Source organism: Leopardus geoffroyi, chromosome B3, assembly GCF_018350155.1.
Source record: "Leopardus geoffroyi isolate Oge1 chromosome B3, O.geoffroyi_Oge1_pat1.0, whole genome shotgun sequence".
Taxonomy (NCBI): domain Eukaryota; kingdom Metazoa; phylum Chordata; class Mammalia; order Carnivora; family Felidae; genus Leopardus; species Leopardus geoffroyi.
In genome coordinates this window covers 81,028,006-81,040,707 of record NC_059337.1, presented here as the reverse complement: position 1 = coordinate 81,040,707, position 12,702 = coordinate 81,028,006, and the positions used below count along the sequence as shown (strand labels likewise).

The 12,702-nt window shown below is 35.1% G+C and overlaps 1 protein-coding gene across 12 annotated transcripts in view; it reads left to right on the top strand.

Moving 5' to 3' along the window:
- The window catches only part of HECTD1 (HECT domain E3 ubiquitin protein ligase 1), a 91,818-nt gene that overhangs the window by 66,199 nt on the left and 12,917 nt on the right, over nt 1–12,702 (top strand). For 5 of the 12 annotated variants that reach the window (XM_045450611.1, XM_045450603.1, XM_045450600.1 and 2 more), the window contains 9 exons: nt 2,480–2,613; nt 4,700–4,822; nt 6,382–6,538; nt 9,143–9,365; nt 10,467–10,521; nt 10,743–10,925; nt 11,312–11,519; nt 11,604–11,689; nt 11,906–12,033. In XM_045450611.1, the coding sequence (XP_045306567.1) occupies nt 2,480–2,613; nt 4,700–4,822; nt 6,382–6,538; nt 9,143–9,365; nt 10,467–10,521; nt 10,743–10,925; nt 11,312–11,519; nt 11,604–11,689; nt 11,906–12,033 (1,297 nt within the window). The remainder of the gene's footprint in view (nt 1–2,479; nt 2,614–4,699; nt 4,823–6,381; nt 6,539–9,142; nt 9,366–10,466; nt 10,522–10,742; nt 10,926–11,311; nt 11,520–11,603; nt 11,690–11,905; nt 12,034–12,702) is intronic. The other 7 variants (XM_045450605.1, XM_045450602.1, XM_045450606.1 and 4 more) reach the window with 3 other exon arrangements.

The window sequence follows — 12,702 nt, the reverse complement described above, 5'->3', positions numbered from 1 at the left end:
GTTGGGCGTCCGACTTCGGCTGAGGTCATGATCTCGCGGTCCATGAGTTCGAGCCCCGCGTCGGGCTCTGTGCAGACAGCTCGGAGCCTGGAGCCTGCTTCCAATTCTGTGTCTCCCTCTCCCTGGCCCTCCCCCACTCACGTTTTGTCTCACTGTCTCTCTCAGAAATAAATAAACATTTAAAAATGAATAAATAAATAAAAAATAAAAATTATATTTGGTAATTTCAAATAAAAGAACATTTATATGAAGATACAGTTTAAGTACTCTTTTATATAAATCTTTTTTTTTTTTTCAAATTTTTATTTAAGTTCTAGTTAGTTAACATGGAGTGTGTAAATCTTATTTTCATGTGTGTTTGTTTTCCTCTGAATGTGTCCTCCCCTATTTCAAGCCAAGAATTGGATCTGATGTTCTCTGGTTTTAGGAAGATCATTACATTTCTCTGTATCTACCTTACCTATTAAATGTGTATATAGCAAAATTATGATGATGATTACACCAAAGTAATGTAAATTCATCGAATAAGCTATATTCTACTCTAGTTTTTCTCATGGCGCCCCTCTGCCCCTCCCTACTCATTGGTTACATGTTAACTTCATTGAAACTTTAATTCTTGATTATGTGAAACTTAAAAATGTTGTGGGTATGCTGGTGGTAAAGAATATTAAAAAAGTATTAGGGCTCCCATTTGCCTTTTGAAAATTAATGTTACATGATTATAAATTCCTTTTTTTACATTCCTAAAACTAGAAGATTTATCTTAAGGGTGCTGCTGTCAAGGATCAGAGTAACATTTGCCTTACAGAATAATTTTTATGTATGCAAACTTTTACCGTATTAGGTTTTGAGGAACATGATTCTGTGATATGGTCAAATCTATGAAATAAGGATCTGTTTAAATAAGAAGATGAGTAAAAAAAAAAAAAAAAGCCGTTGGCTTCAGTGAATTATAACATGTGAGAGATGGAATTTCAGTCAGATTATGTTTCTTTCAAAATAAACCAAAAGTGGAATTGATTTTGTGTGTGTACTACCACATCACATTTATGAGGACTACTCCTAAATTGCAGGATGGTACCTTACATGGGTTAAGGGTAATATATTTCATCAAATTTAAGATGGCAATAATTATAATTATTTTATGTCACTAAGGAGAAAATGTTGACAATTCAGCTGAGACTTGCCATTGCTTGTAAGACACATTCTGACTCCAGAATATGAAAATGTTAAAAAAATATGTGCCTTAGAAACTAATTGCTTATAGTATTGGGCCTCATTCTTCTCCTAGCCTTCTAATAAAAGGTATTGAATTTCAGTCCTGTGTAATTATTAGACTTAAAAAATGTGTATTTGGTTCAGAGGTTTGCAGATAGAAGATTCTACAAAGCAGTTATAAATTGTCTCCTGAATGTTCTTTTGGAATATAGAGTGTGTCTTTTTATCCATAGAAGTTTGCTTTTTCTTTTGTATCCAGTAAAAACTTCTGTTTTAGCCTCATTATTACTTTTTCTTTTCATTTCTTGTGAAGAACAGCTCATCAGCATCTTCATTATGTGGGACCATGTTTATCTGATACAGTCTTCATTGGGGGTTGGGGGGAATATAGATAATAGGAAAGATGGTACATATGTTACTCCATAGTAGATAGGTAGTGTCCTTAAGCAGTTATGAACATCCCAGGTCTCTCAGATTAACTTTATTCTGTCTTTTCCTTCCTACAGTCTTTTACAGTTCCTATTTATTGATTGATTATTATTTTTTAATGTTTATTTTTGAGAGAGACAGAGTGTGAGCGGGGAAGGGGCAGATAAAGAGGGAGACACACAATTTGAAGCAGGCTCCAGGCTCTGAGCTATCAGCACAGAGCCTGACATGGGGCTTGAACTCACAGATGGCGAGATCATGACCTGAGCCAGAGTTGGACACTTAACCGACTGTACTGCCCAGGCACCCCAGTTCCTATTTATATATTCATTTGTTTGTTTTTTAAATGTCTCTCTCCCCTATGAGTTCCGTGGGGGCTCGGACCAGGTCTGTTTTGTTTACAACTATGTATATCTGGTGCCTATCACGGTTCTTAGAACAGAGTAGGTACTCAATAGAGATATTTCTTGAGAGTGAATGACTCCAAAGTGTTCTCTTTGCACCACGTTGTGCTTCCTGTGACTTATAAAGAGAATGGTGATAGGATTCTTATTTTTAAACCTAGCCCGTACTGCTGACCTTTTTTTATATTATGATTTTGTAGACTTAGATTTAGTTTATGGTCAAACTTTATCCTGTTGTTTTCTGCTATGCTTGTGACCAGTATTACTCATTTTGTCTTCGTGGTGGTAGAAGGGTGGCATTGCTAAATGTGGTCTTTATACTTGTCTGTCTTGAATTTTACTTTTGTTTTGTAAAACCAATATGCAAAGTTACCTTATCATGCTTTGTTAATTGTGTTGACAGTAAGGTTGTTGGTTTTCTTTTCCAGATTTCCTGGATAGCTGCCGTGCCAGTACTCTATTAGCTGAGCTAGATGATGATGAAGACTTGCCTGAGCCAGATGAGGAAGATGATGAGAATGAAGATGACAATCAGGAGGACCAAGAATACGAGGAGGTTATGGTAGAGAGAGTGTCTCCCATTCTCTTAACTAATATAAGATGTTAATAATTGGAATGAAGAGAGGAAAAGCAAAGTCCTGGTTAAACTGTGAAGCAAGGAAATAATGGCTTGAGTATAAAAAACGTGGTTAATTAAGAAAAGCACTTTTAATCTGAGCATTTCTCCCTTAAAAGAAAATATATCGGTTATACAGTAAAACCTTGGTTTACAAGCATAACTCATTGCAGAAACATGCTTGTAATCCAAAGCACTTGCATATCAAAGCGAATTTCCCCATAAGAAATAATGGAAATTCAGATGATTTGTTCCACAACCCAAAAATATTCATATAAAAAATGATTACAATACTGTAATGTAATACAGAATAATAAAGAAAATACAAAATAAGAAGGAATATAAATTAACCTGCACTTACCTATGAAAACCTTTGTGGCTGGTGTGAGGGAGACAAGGGAGAGGAGGGTTATTATGCAGGATGACTTTCACTATCACTAACGGAACTAACGGAATCACTGCTGTTGGCTCGATGGAATCTTTTTCTTTTTGTGCACCTTTAACGAGGAAACTATCCAATGACACATGCTTTTGCCTCCTTTTGAGGATTTCACAAAATGTAACATTGCATTGTTGTTAAACAGATTCATTGCTCACATTGCTATAGCCTTATTCGGGTGGTGCTTTTCTACACAATTTTGCAATTTCCCACATTTTACACATTTCCCTAATCTCATTGAGATGAGGGATTTCTCTGCCTTTCTCTCCTCCTCATCTGTAGACCAGATGCAGACGTAAACTTCTTATGAAATCTTGCAGTTTCGGCCACTCGCTTACCTCGTTTGTACTTTTTGATGATTTCCTTCTTAATTTTGACTGTAATCATCTCCTTACTACCTTTCTTTTCAACCTTTTTCTGCAGGGGGGCCATGGTATGCACTTGCATGGATGTTGACTACAGTATAGTATTAATAAACTCTTGTCATATACTCTATTTAATGTAACCGGCAATAAGGCAGCCGAGGAAAGGGTCTATATCTGCAGGCAGCCTGACCTAGAATGAAGCAAAGCATTCCTAAGCTTATGCTTGTATGGAAAAGCAAAGGACTGTCCATAGGTGCTTTGAAGTGACAACAAATACACTAGTGCCAGTTGTGGGTACCTTCCAACATTCTAAAACATCACATTTCTGCCAAACTCCGCGACCTGAGACCAAGCATCCGAGCATGGGAGATGATCATCTCCAATCCACAGTGAGAGAGAAGAACCATTGACTCAGTTGTGATCCTGTGACATTTGGCATCATGTACTACTCATATGGCAAGACATTGCTTGTTTAGCAAGTTAAAATTTATTAGAAATGTTGTCTTGCAGAACACTGGCAGAACAAGTTACTTGCAATCCAAGGTTCTACAGTATTTGGAAAATACTACAATGTTACATGCTGATGTTTTGACTGATTTAAAAGTGTAAAGAACTGCACTAATCCTAAACAATGTAATTTTCATGGTTCTTCCACAATAATTATATTTTAGTACGTAGTGTATTGCAGTCAGTATCTGTGTATTATTTTCATCAGTCCTTACATCTACGAGGTAGAGCATAGAAAAAAAAAAAAGCATGTCCTAATTAGTTAGGTTAAGTACAAAAATGGGAACCCAAACTTAGAAAGTTTGATCTAGACTCTTAATATCTAACCACTATGATTGTCCTCAAACTGAACTTTTGCCTGTTCATATATATATATATATAACTTTATTATAACTTGTATATTTTTTATTTCTCTTTATAAAATTTTAGTAGATTTTTAAAAATTTCATAAAGTTGGGTTTTAATGGGGTGAAAAACTCTCAAGAAATGCTTTTAGTATATATTACTTAAAAACAGATTACAGTAGCATATTTCTTGTGAAGGTTAGTATACAATGTAAGTTGAATATAAAGCATTCAATTTTCTGAAGATGGCTAATGAATATGAAGTGTTTTAAAGATAGTTTTGATAATAGGGGCTGATAGTTTGAGGTTAAGTCTGAATGGGGATATATATAGGTGTTAAATAATTAGACATGTCTGTTCACATTTTCTTATTTCAGATTCTGAGACGTCCATCCCTACAGCGTCGAGCTGGCTCCCGCTCTGATGTAACACACCATGCTGTCACCTCGCAGCTGCCACAAGTCCCTGCTGGAGCAGGGAGCCGACCTATTGGGGAGCAGGTAATATCTTAATGGTTATCTTCCCTTCAGTGTATTTTTCTTCCTTTCAGAGCAAGGCATCAACCAAAATGTCTAGAAAAATATATGGAGATTGGGGTGGGGGTTAAGAAGCTAGCTACCAGATAGAATTAGCAAAAAGAAATTTCCCTTACTGCTTGGTTCTGTTTTCTAGATAGAGTCCATGGTTGCTCTGGCATAATGCATAAAGGAGTTTCTTGTTTGAAAACCCTTCATCTTGACCCTTGGGTAGCAGTGAACATATATTAAAACAATTAACTGTTATAATCTAAGATTTATAGTTTTCAGTAGTAGAGATAATATTAGTCTATTAGCTAAACATTTATTGATCATTAGTTAAGTCCTAGGCACTGTTTTCAATACTTTAAGTGTATTAACTAATTAAAACCTTTTAACTTTTTGAGGGTTCTTATTAGTCTTGATTTTCAGATGAAGTGATTGGTAAAGGTCAAACATAGAAGTTTTGGATCTAGGACTAAAACCCAAACGTTCTGGCTACAGAGCTATCAAGTATACCTTTGATTGTTCTAAAAGTTAATTTTAACTAAGTATTCAGAACATGAGGGGCTATGTGTGTCTCTCTAAGTACATACATAATTGTTACTTTTTACATCAGACATTTGCAACATCTATAATTCATTGAACTCTTTTTTTGTTGATAGTAATAGTGAAGGGGAGGAGAAAATGTTCCTTCAAAACTTGCATTAGGGAAATTTTCAAACATTCTAAAAGTAGAATAGTGCATGGAATCCCACTAACACATCATCTGATTCTAGTGGTTACTAGCACTTTATCAAACGTGTTTGATTTATCGGTCCCGTCATTATTTAAAGCAACTTCCTAGCATTATATTTTGTATATAATTCAGTATGTAATAAAATTTTCATTTTTTAAAAAGCAACTTATTTAAAAATAATAAGTTCACAGATTCACAGGAAATTGCAAAGATACTAGGGCAGTCTTGTGCCCTTTGCCCAATTTCTTCCAGTGGTTACATCGTACCTAATTAGAGTGTAATATCAAAATCAGGAAATTGATATTGGTGCAATGTATGTATGTGGTTCTTTGTCATTTTATCATGTGTAGTTCTATGTAACCACCACTAAGGCAACTTACTTTTTGGTAAGCTTAAATCATTAAGAAATGTATGTGCCTATACATGTTTATATTGGCTCATTGTGTGTTTAAGAAATACAGCTAAATAAGGAAGTGTAATGCCTATAGAGAAGTATTTATTATACACCTTATTTTAAAGATAGCACATTGGGGCACCTGGGTGGCTCAGTCGATTAAACATCCGGCTCTTTGATTTCAGCTCAGGTAATCTCAGGGTTCGTGAGTTTGAGCCCCATGTTGGCTCTGTGCTGACATCTGGAGCCTGCTTGGGATTCTCTCTCTCCCTCTCTGACTGCCCCTCCCCTGCTCACTTGCACACACACTCTCTCTCCCTAAATAAATAAATCAACTTAAAAAAAGAAATAGATAGCACATCACTTTTGTAATAATGAAAAGTTTTATCTTGTGGAATTTTATTTTAATAGGAAGAAGAAGAGTATGAAACTAAAGGAGGACGTCGGAGAACATGGGATGATGATTATGTGCTTAAGCGGCAGTTTTCTGCTTTGGTTCCTGCTTTTGATCCTAGACCTGGTCGGACTAATGTCCAACAAACAACTGATCTAGAGATTCCGCCCCCAGGTACTGTGTATTTTAGTTTTTGTGATTTAAATTTAATAGATACCAAAGAAGGTAGTTCTATCTAATCAGGAAAGTAAGTGGCTATTTATATGTGCATGTTGATAAGTAAAAGTTTTCAGGAAAAAAACTGTATATCAGCCACAAGTCCTTAAAAATGAGAGTATTTTTAAAGGAGCAAATTACAGTATATTTAAAGCACTGTGTTTTGTATTTGTGTAATTTTTAAAGGAAGACTCATTTAAAGGTGGATTGTTTGTATCCTGTATTCCACTAGATCTGAACTGCTATGAATTATTCCTGTTCAGATTTTATTTTGAAAAGTTGTATGGGGCGCCTCAGTTGATTAAGCATCTGACTTTAGCTCAGGTCATGATCTTGTGGTTTGGGCTTTGTTTGCACTGACCCTTTGGAGCTTGCTTGGGATTCTCTCTCTCTCCCTTTGTCTCTGCTCCTCCTCTGCTCTATTTCTCTTTAAAGCAAAAAAGAAAAAGAAAAAGAAATGTTGTATAGTGGTTTCATTTATGGTTTCTGGAGTTATTCATCCTGGTAACTCTCTCTCTTACAAGTCTATTTTGGTTGTGGTAGGCATACTTATGATCCCCCAAAGGCATGTAGGTCCTAACCTCCAGAATATATGAATGGGTAATGTTAACCTGACAAAAGTAACTTTGCAGATGAGATAGAATTATCCTGGATTATCTGGGTAGGTCCAGTGTAATGACTAGGGTCCACATAAGAGGAATACAGGAAGGTCTGAGACAGAGAAAGAGATTAGACAACAGGAGGCTGAGATGAGAGTGATGAGGGGCCATGAACTATGGAATATGGGCAGCCTCTAGGTGCTAGGAAAGGGAAAGAAACAGATTCTTTCTTGGAGCTTCCAAAAAGGAACAAAGCCTTGCCAACCCATTTTAGATTTCTGACTTCTAGAACTAGTTGTTTCAAACCACCTGGTTGATGGTAATTTGTCACAACAACAATAGGAAGCTAATATACTGAGCATATCATCAGTGTAAGCCTGAATTTTCTCACCTCTTACGTGTAGAAAATAATAGTTTCTGTTTGACAAGGTAGTTAAAAGATTTAAATGAGGCAAAACATATAAGGTTATCAGCATGACAGTTGGTGTGTGCTTCAATAAACGTCAGTATTGTACTCAGTATATTATCCTTAAGGAAGACTTAAATGTTGATTAAGTATAGAATGTATTCTTTACATGATAGAATGATACCTGTGTTAAATATGGAAGTAAGTATGCTTCGTAGTATAATGTTTTATGGTGAGGATGTGTATAGACTGAATCAAGATAGTCCAAGATCCCTTCAAAAAAGAAAAACCTATGCTAGGGAATATAAATTCCTACAATATAAATTTCTACAAATTTTCTGTAGAGCTCTTTGGCAATATATTTCATATTGTTACTACTAAAAGTCTATACCAAAGAAATACTGGCTCTGTACCCAGATTTATATATACTGATGACTATAGAAGTATTATTTATATTGTCAGAAAATTAGAAATGACCTTTATTATGTATAATAACAGGGATATGGTTCAGTTAAGGTATAATGGTATGAATGCCATGCAATGAATAAAGTAATACTTTAAAAGACTCTATCATGATATGAGGAAAAAATTCCTGAACTAATAAAAAAAGATTGCACCACCAAATACACTATGAACCTGTATGTGGGTGTGGGTGTTTACCTCACAATCCACTCATTGAACATGAGCAGGTCATTGACCAGAGTATGTGGTTTTCTCAGTAGGTGGTTTTTTTCTCGATGTAGAATTATGAATAATTTTAGTTTTCTCATTTATAAGAATAAAATGTTTCTGAAATCATACAGTTAGCATGTGTTTTCTTTTTTTTTAATTTAAATGAAATTTTTTTTAATATTATTTTTAATTTACATCCAAATTAGTTAGCATATAGTGCAACAATAATTTCAGGAATAGATTCCTTAATGCCCCTTACACATTTAGCCCATACCCCCTCCCACAACCCCTCCAGCAACCCTCTGTTTTTTCTCCATATTTAAGAGTCTCTTATGTTTTGTTCCCCTTCTTGTTTTTATATTATTTTTGCTTCCCTTCCCTTATGTTCATCTGTTCTGTGTCTTAAAGTCCTCATACGAGTGAAGTCATAGGATATTTTTCTTTCTCTGACTAATTTCACTTAGCATAATACCCTCTAGTTCCATCCATGTAATTGCAAATGACAAGATTTCATACTTTCTTTTTGATTGCCGAGTAATACTCCATTGTATATATATACCACATCTTTATCCATTCATCCATTGATGACATTTGGGCTCTTTCCATACTTTGGCTGTTGTTGATAGTGGCATGTGTTTTCTTGTAATAATGAGAGATCCCTATCGTATGCATAAATGCAGTTTAGTGCCATCTTTAAGTAACCTAGGTTGATTGTTTTCATTTCTAAAAAACGAAAATGTTGATGCCAGGAGAGTCCTAAGTAGTTGTTGTCTTTAGCTAATAAATGGCAGAAGAGTTTAGATACCATGTAGCTTTGTCTCCCAGTGCAGTGTTCTTTCTGGACTGTTTGTTTTAGTGTAATTTTTTTTGATGTCTTATTTTTAGGAACACCTCATTCAGAGCTCTTAGAAGAAGTTGAATGTACTCCATCACCTCGATTAGCCCTCACTTTGAAAGTAACAGGTCTTGGAACAACTCGTGAAGTTGAATTACCACTCACTAATTTCAGATCAACTATTTTTTACTATGTACAAAAATTGCTTCAGTTGTCCTGTAATGGCAATGTGAAATCAGATAAACTTAGGCGTATTTGGGAGCCAACATACACGTAAGAGATTTTCACATAATGTTTTAAGTAAATATTTTCATGGTACATGAGCCAAGAAGCATTGTAGTTCTGTATTTTTTCCTGTAGAAACAAAATGGTTCTTGTTCTCTTGGTTTACAGCAGCAGACAAGAGTGTTTCTGACACATGATGTAGAATGGTTTAAGGTTTCAACTGGTTTAATTAGAAATAAACTAGACTAATATCTTATGTAATAATTGTTGAACTCTTGGGGATTGTGTATGAAGTACTAAATATTTTCTATTTGTTATTTGTTTTGGGGTTTGCAAGTTTAAATCTACCTCTCTTTGTTCATTCATTCGTTGAACAAGTAATGAATAATGAACTTGGGCACATTTAATATTTTGGTGCCTCATTTTATTAATCTGTAAAATGAGAGTAGCTGTGAGGAATCAATGAATTAATATACATAAAGTGTTTTCAATATTGTCTGGGTGCTCAGTATTCCCTATAATAATTATTTATATAATAATATAGTTTAATATAATTTAATAATACTTAACAATCATCCTTATGTAAACTTATTTTTCTGATGTTTTGTTAACATCATTGATAATTTTATATAATGTCTAATAAAGTGATGTAGATCCTTTTGAGAGAGTACACAAGGCTGTCAGGGTATTTCCCCCACCCTGTTCAATTTTTACTAGAGTTTCAAATTTGATCTTCACTGCCTGTGTGAATATAAGTGCTCCTGGTCCATGTTATTCCTATCCTATTTTTCTATCTTGACCCAGAAGCAAACCATTTCTCATCTCTTTTTATTTTTACAACAGTATATGAAAGTTATAACATGACATAATGTATTACTTCATACCTTTAAAAGTTCTAGGTTTGATGTATGCGTTCTTTGCAATTCTGCTAAATTTGTAAATAGTAGCTCTTTTTCAGAAACATGATTTCTGCTACTTTCCCCCATGTTCGACACATTTATTTTCATAAATTCTCCCTGAGTTTAGTGTTTAAACATACGGCTAATGAATGACATCATTCATAGATCTTTTAAAGAATTGAAGCCTTACTGGAAATAACCACAAATCATTTGATTTATGAATTAATGTGAAAAATATCTTCATGTTTAGAATCATGTACAGAGAAATGAAGGATTCTGACAAAGAGAAGGAAAATGGAAAAATGGTAAGTTATATTAAATGGGTCTTCTTGGCTACTTAGTGAAAAAAGGGAAAAATAAAGAAAAACTGATACTTTTAATTGAACATTTGAGGGGAAAAAATTACTAACATGGAATTCTTTAGATGAGGTTAAATGCATGATTTTAAAGCTACCTTATGTAATGCATGTGAAATAGCATAGACTTTTAATCAGGAAAGGCCAACATTTGGTTTTTCCTATTGTAGGGTTGTTGGTCTATAGAGCATGTGGAACAGTACCTTGGCACTGATGAATTACCAAAGAATGACTTGATAACCTACCTGCAGAAGAATGCAGACGCCGCTTTCCTGCGCCACTGGAAATTAACTGGCACTAATAAAAGTATTAGGAAAAACAGAAATTGTTCTCAGCTCATAGCTGCATATAAGGTATATATTGGCTTCAAAACACAATTGGGAATGGCTTTGTGCTTTGTTTGCAGCTTTTTAAGATTCTTAAGAAAAAGGTTCATTGGGACATGTTTGAAAAAATTAGGTTGAATTAATGTTGTTAATATGCCAAGTACTAAAATTTCAAATATGATTTGTGATATTGGATCTAAGTACATGGTTTTAACTATAGCTTACAGTGGTTATAGTTTATTCGGGAGCTCTAATGGTTTAGAACACATTGATTTTCAATTTGGGTAATAGTGTTTTTATTTAAAAAGAAGGCAATTCTTTGAAAAATTTCAGCATTTTCAAATACTAATAGTATGATATATTACTTTTCTTGAAAATGTGATTAATGGCTAGTTTGCTAATTTTTTCTATAGGATTTTTGTGAGCATGGAACAAAGTCTGGATTAAACCAGGGGGCCATTTCTACCCTTCAGAGTAGTGATATTCTTAATTTGACGAAAGAACAACCTCAGGCCAAAGCCGGTAATGGTCAGAATTCTTGTGGAGTGGAAGATGTCCTTCAGCTGCTGCGTATTCTCTATATAGTTGCAAGTGACCCTTATTCAAGAATATCCCAAGAAGGTCCGTAAGAATCCTTGTTTCATTTCTATGGCATTTTAAAAAGGAAGTCAGTTTATATTTCTATTAATTTTATTACTTTTACAGAAGGTGATGAGCAGCCCCAGTTTACTTTTCCACCAGATGAATTCACTAGCAAAAAAATCACAACAAAAATTTTGCAGCAGATTGAGGTAATAAACTCAGTCGAACTCTTCAGTCTGTAACTTTTGGACTTTCATTACTCTCTCTTCTTCCTTTTCTACCTTCCACCATCTCTACTATTTCTCTGATTCAGTGATTTAGACCAAATGGTCCGCTGCATTAATTTCTTCGTTAATTACTTTTAAGAACTCCTTTTTGTCTTTGTAAATAATTGGCTTAAGACATTGTTTTTTGTTAATTTACAGGAACCATTGGCATTGGCAAGTGGGGCTCTGCCAGACTGGTGTGAACAGTTAACCAGCAAGTGTCCTTTTCTAATACCATTTGAAACTAGACAGCTTTATTTCACATGTACAGCATTTGGTGCGTCAAGGTAGGAAATGTGTCCTTTAATTTTTTTTTTTTTTTTTTTCAGCGTTTATTTATTTTTGGGACAGAGAGAGACAGAGCACGAACGGGGGAGGGGCAGAGAGAGAGGGAGACACAGAATCGGAAACAGGCTCCAGGCTCTGAGCCATCAGCCCAGAGCCTGACGCGGGGCTCGAACTCACAGACCGCGAGATCGTGACCTGGCTGAAGTCGGACGCTTAACCGACTGCGCCACCCAGGCGCCCCTTTAATATTTTTTTTTTTAATGTCAAATAAGCTCAAAATGTGCAAGTATACTTTATGTCAGGACTCATGGAAGGAATATATTATCTTGTTTTCTTATAAAGAGTTATCAATATTGAAACACGTTTTGGTTTCCAGTTGGATATGTACTCTCTTACAGTTGACCTTTGAACAATGTGGGGTTAGGGACACCAACCCCTCTGCACTGTTGAAAATCATATTTAAAAAAGTATAACTTTTGACTTCTCCTATTGACCAGAAGTCTTACTGATGACAAACAGTTAACATGTATTTTAAGTTTTCTTTATTTGTCTGTTTATTTGGAGTGTGAGCGAGAGGGGTAGGGGCAGAGAGAGAGAGAGATAGAGAGAATCCCAAGCAGGCTGTATGCTGTCAGCAGAGAGCCCGACGCAGGGCTTGATCTCACAAA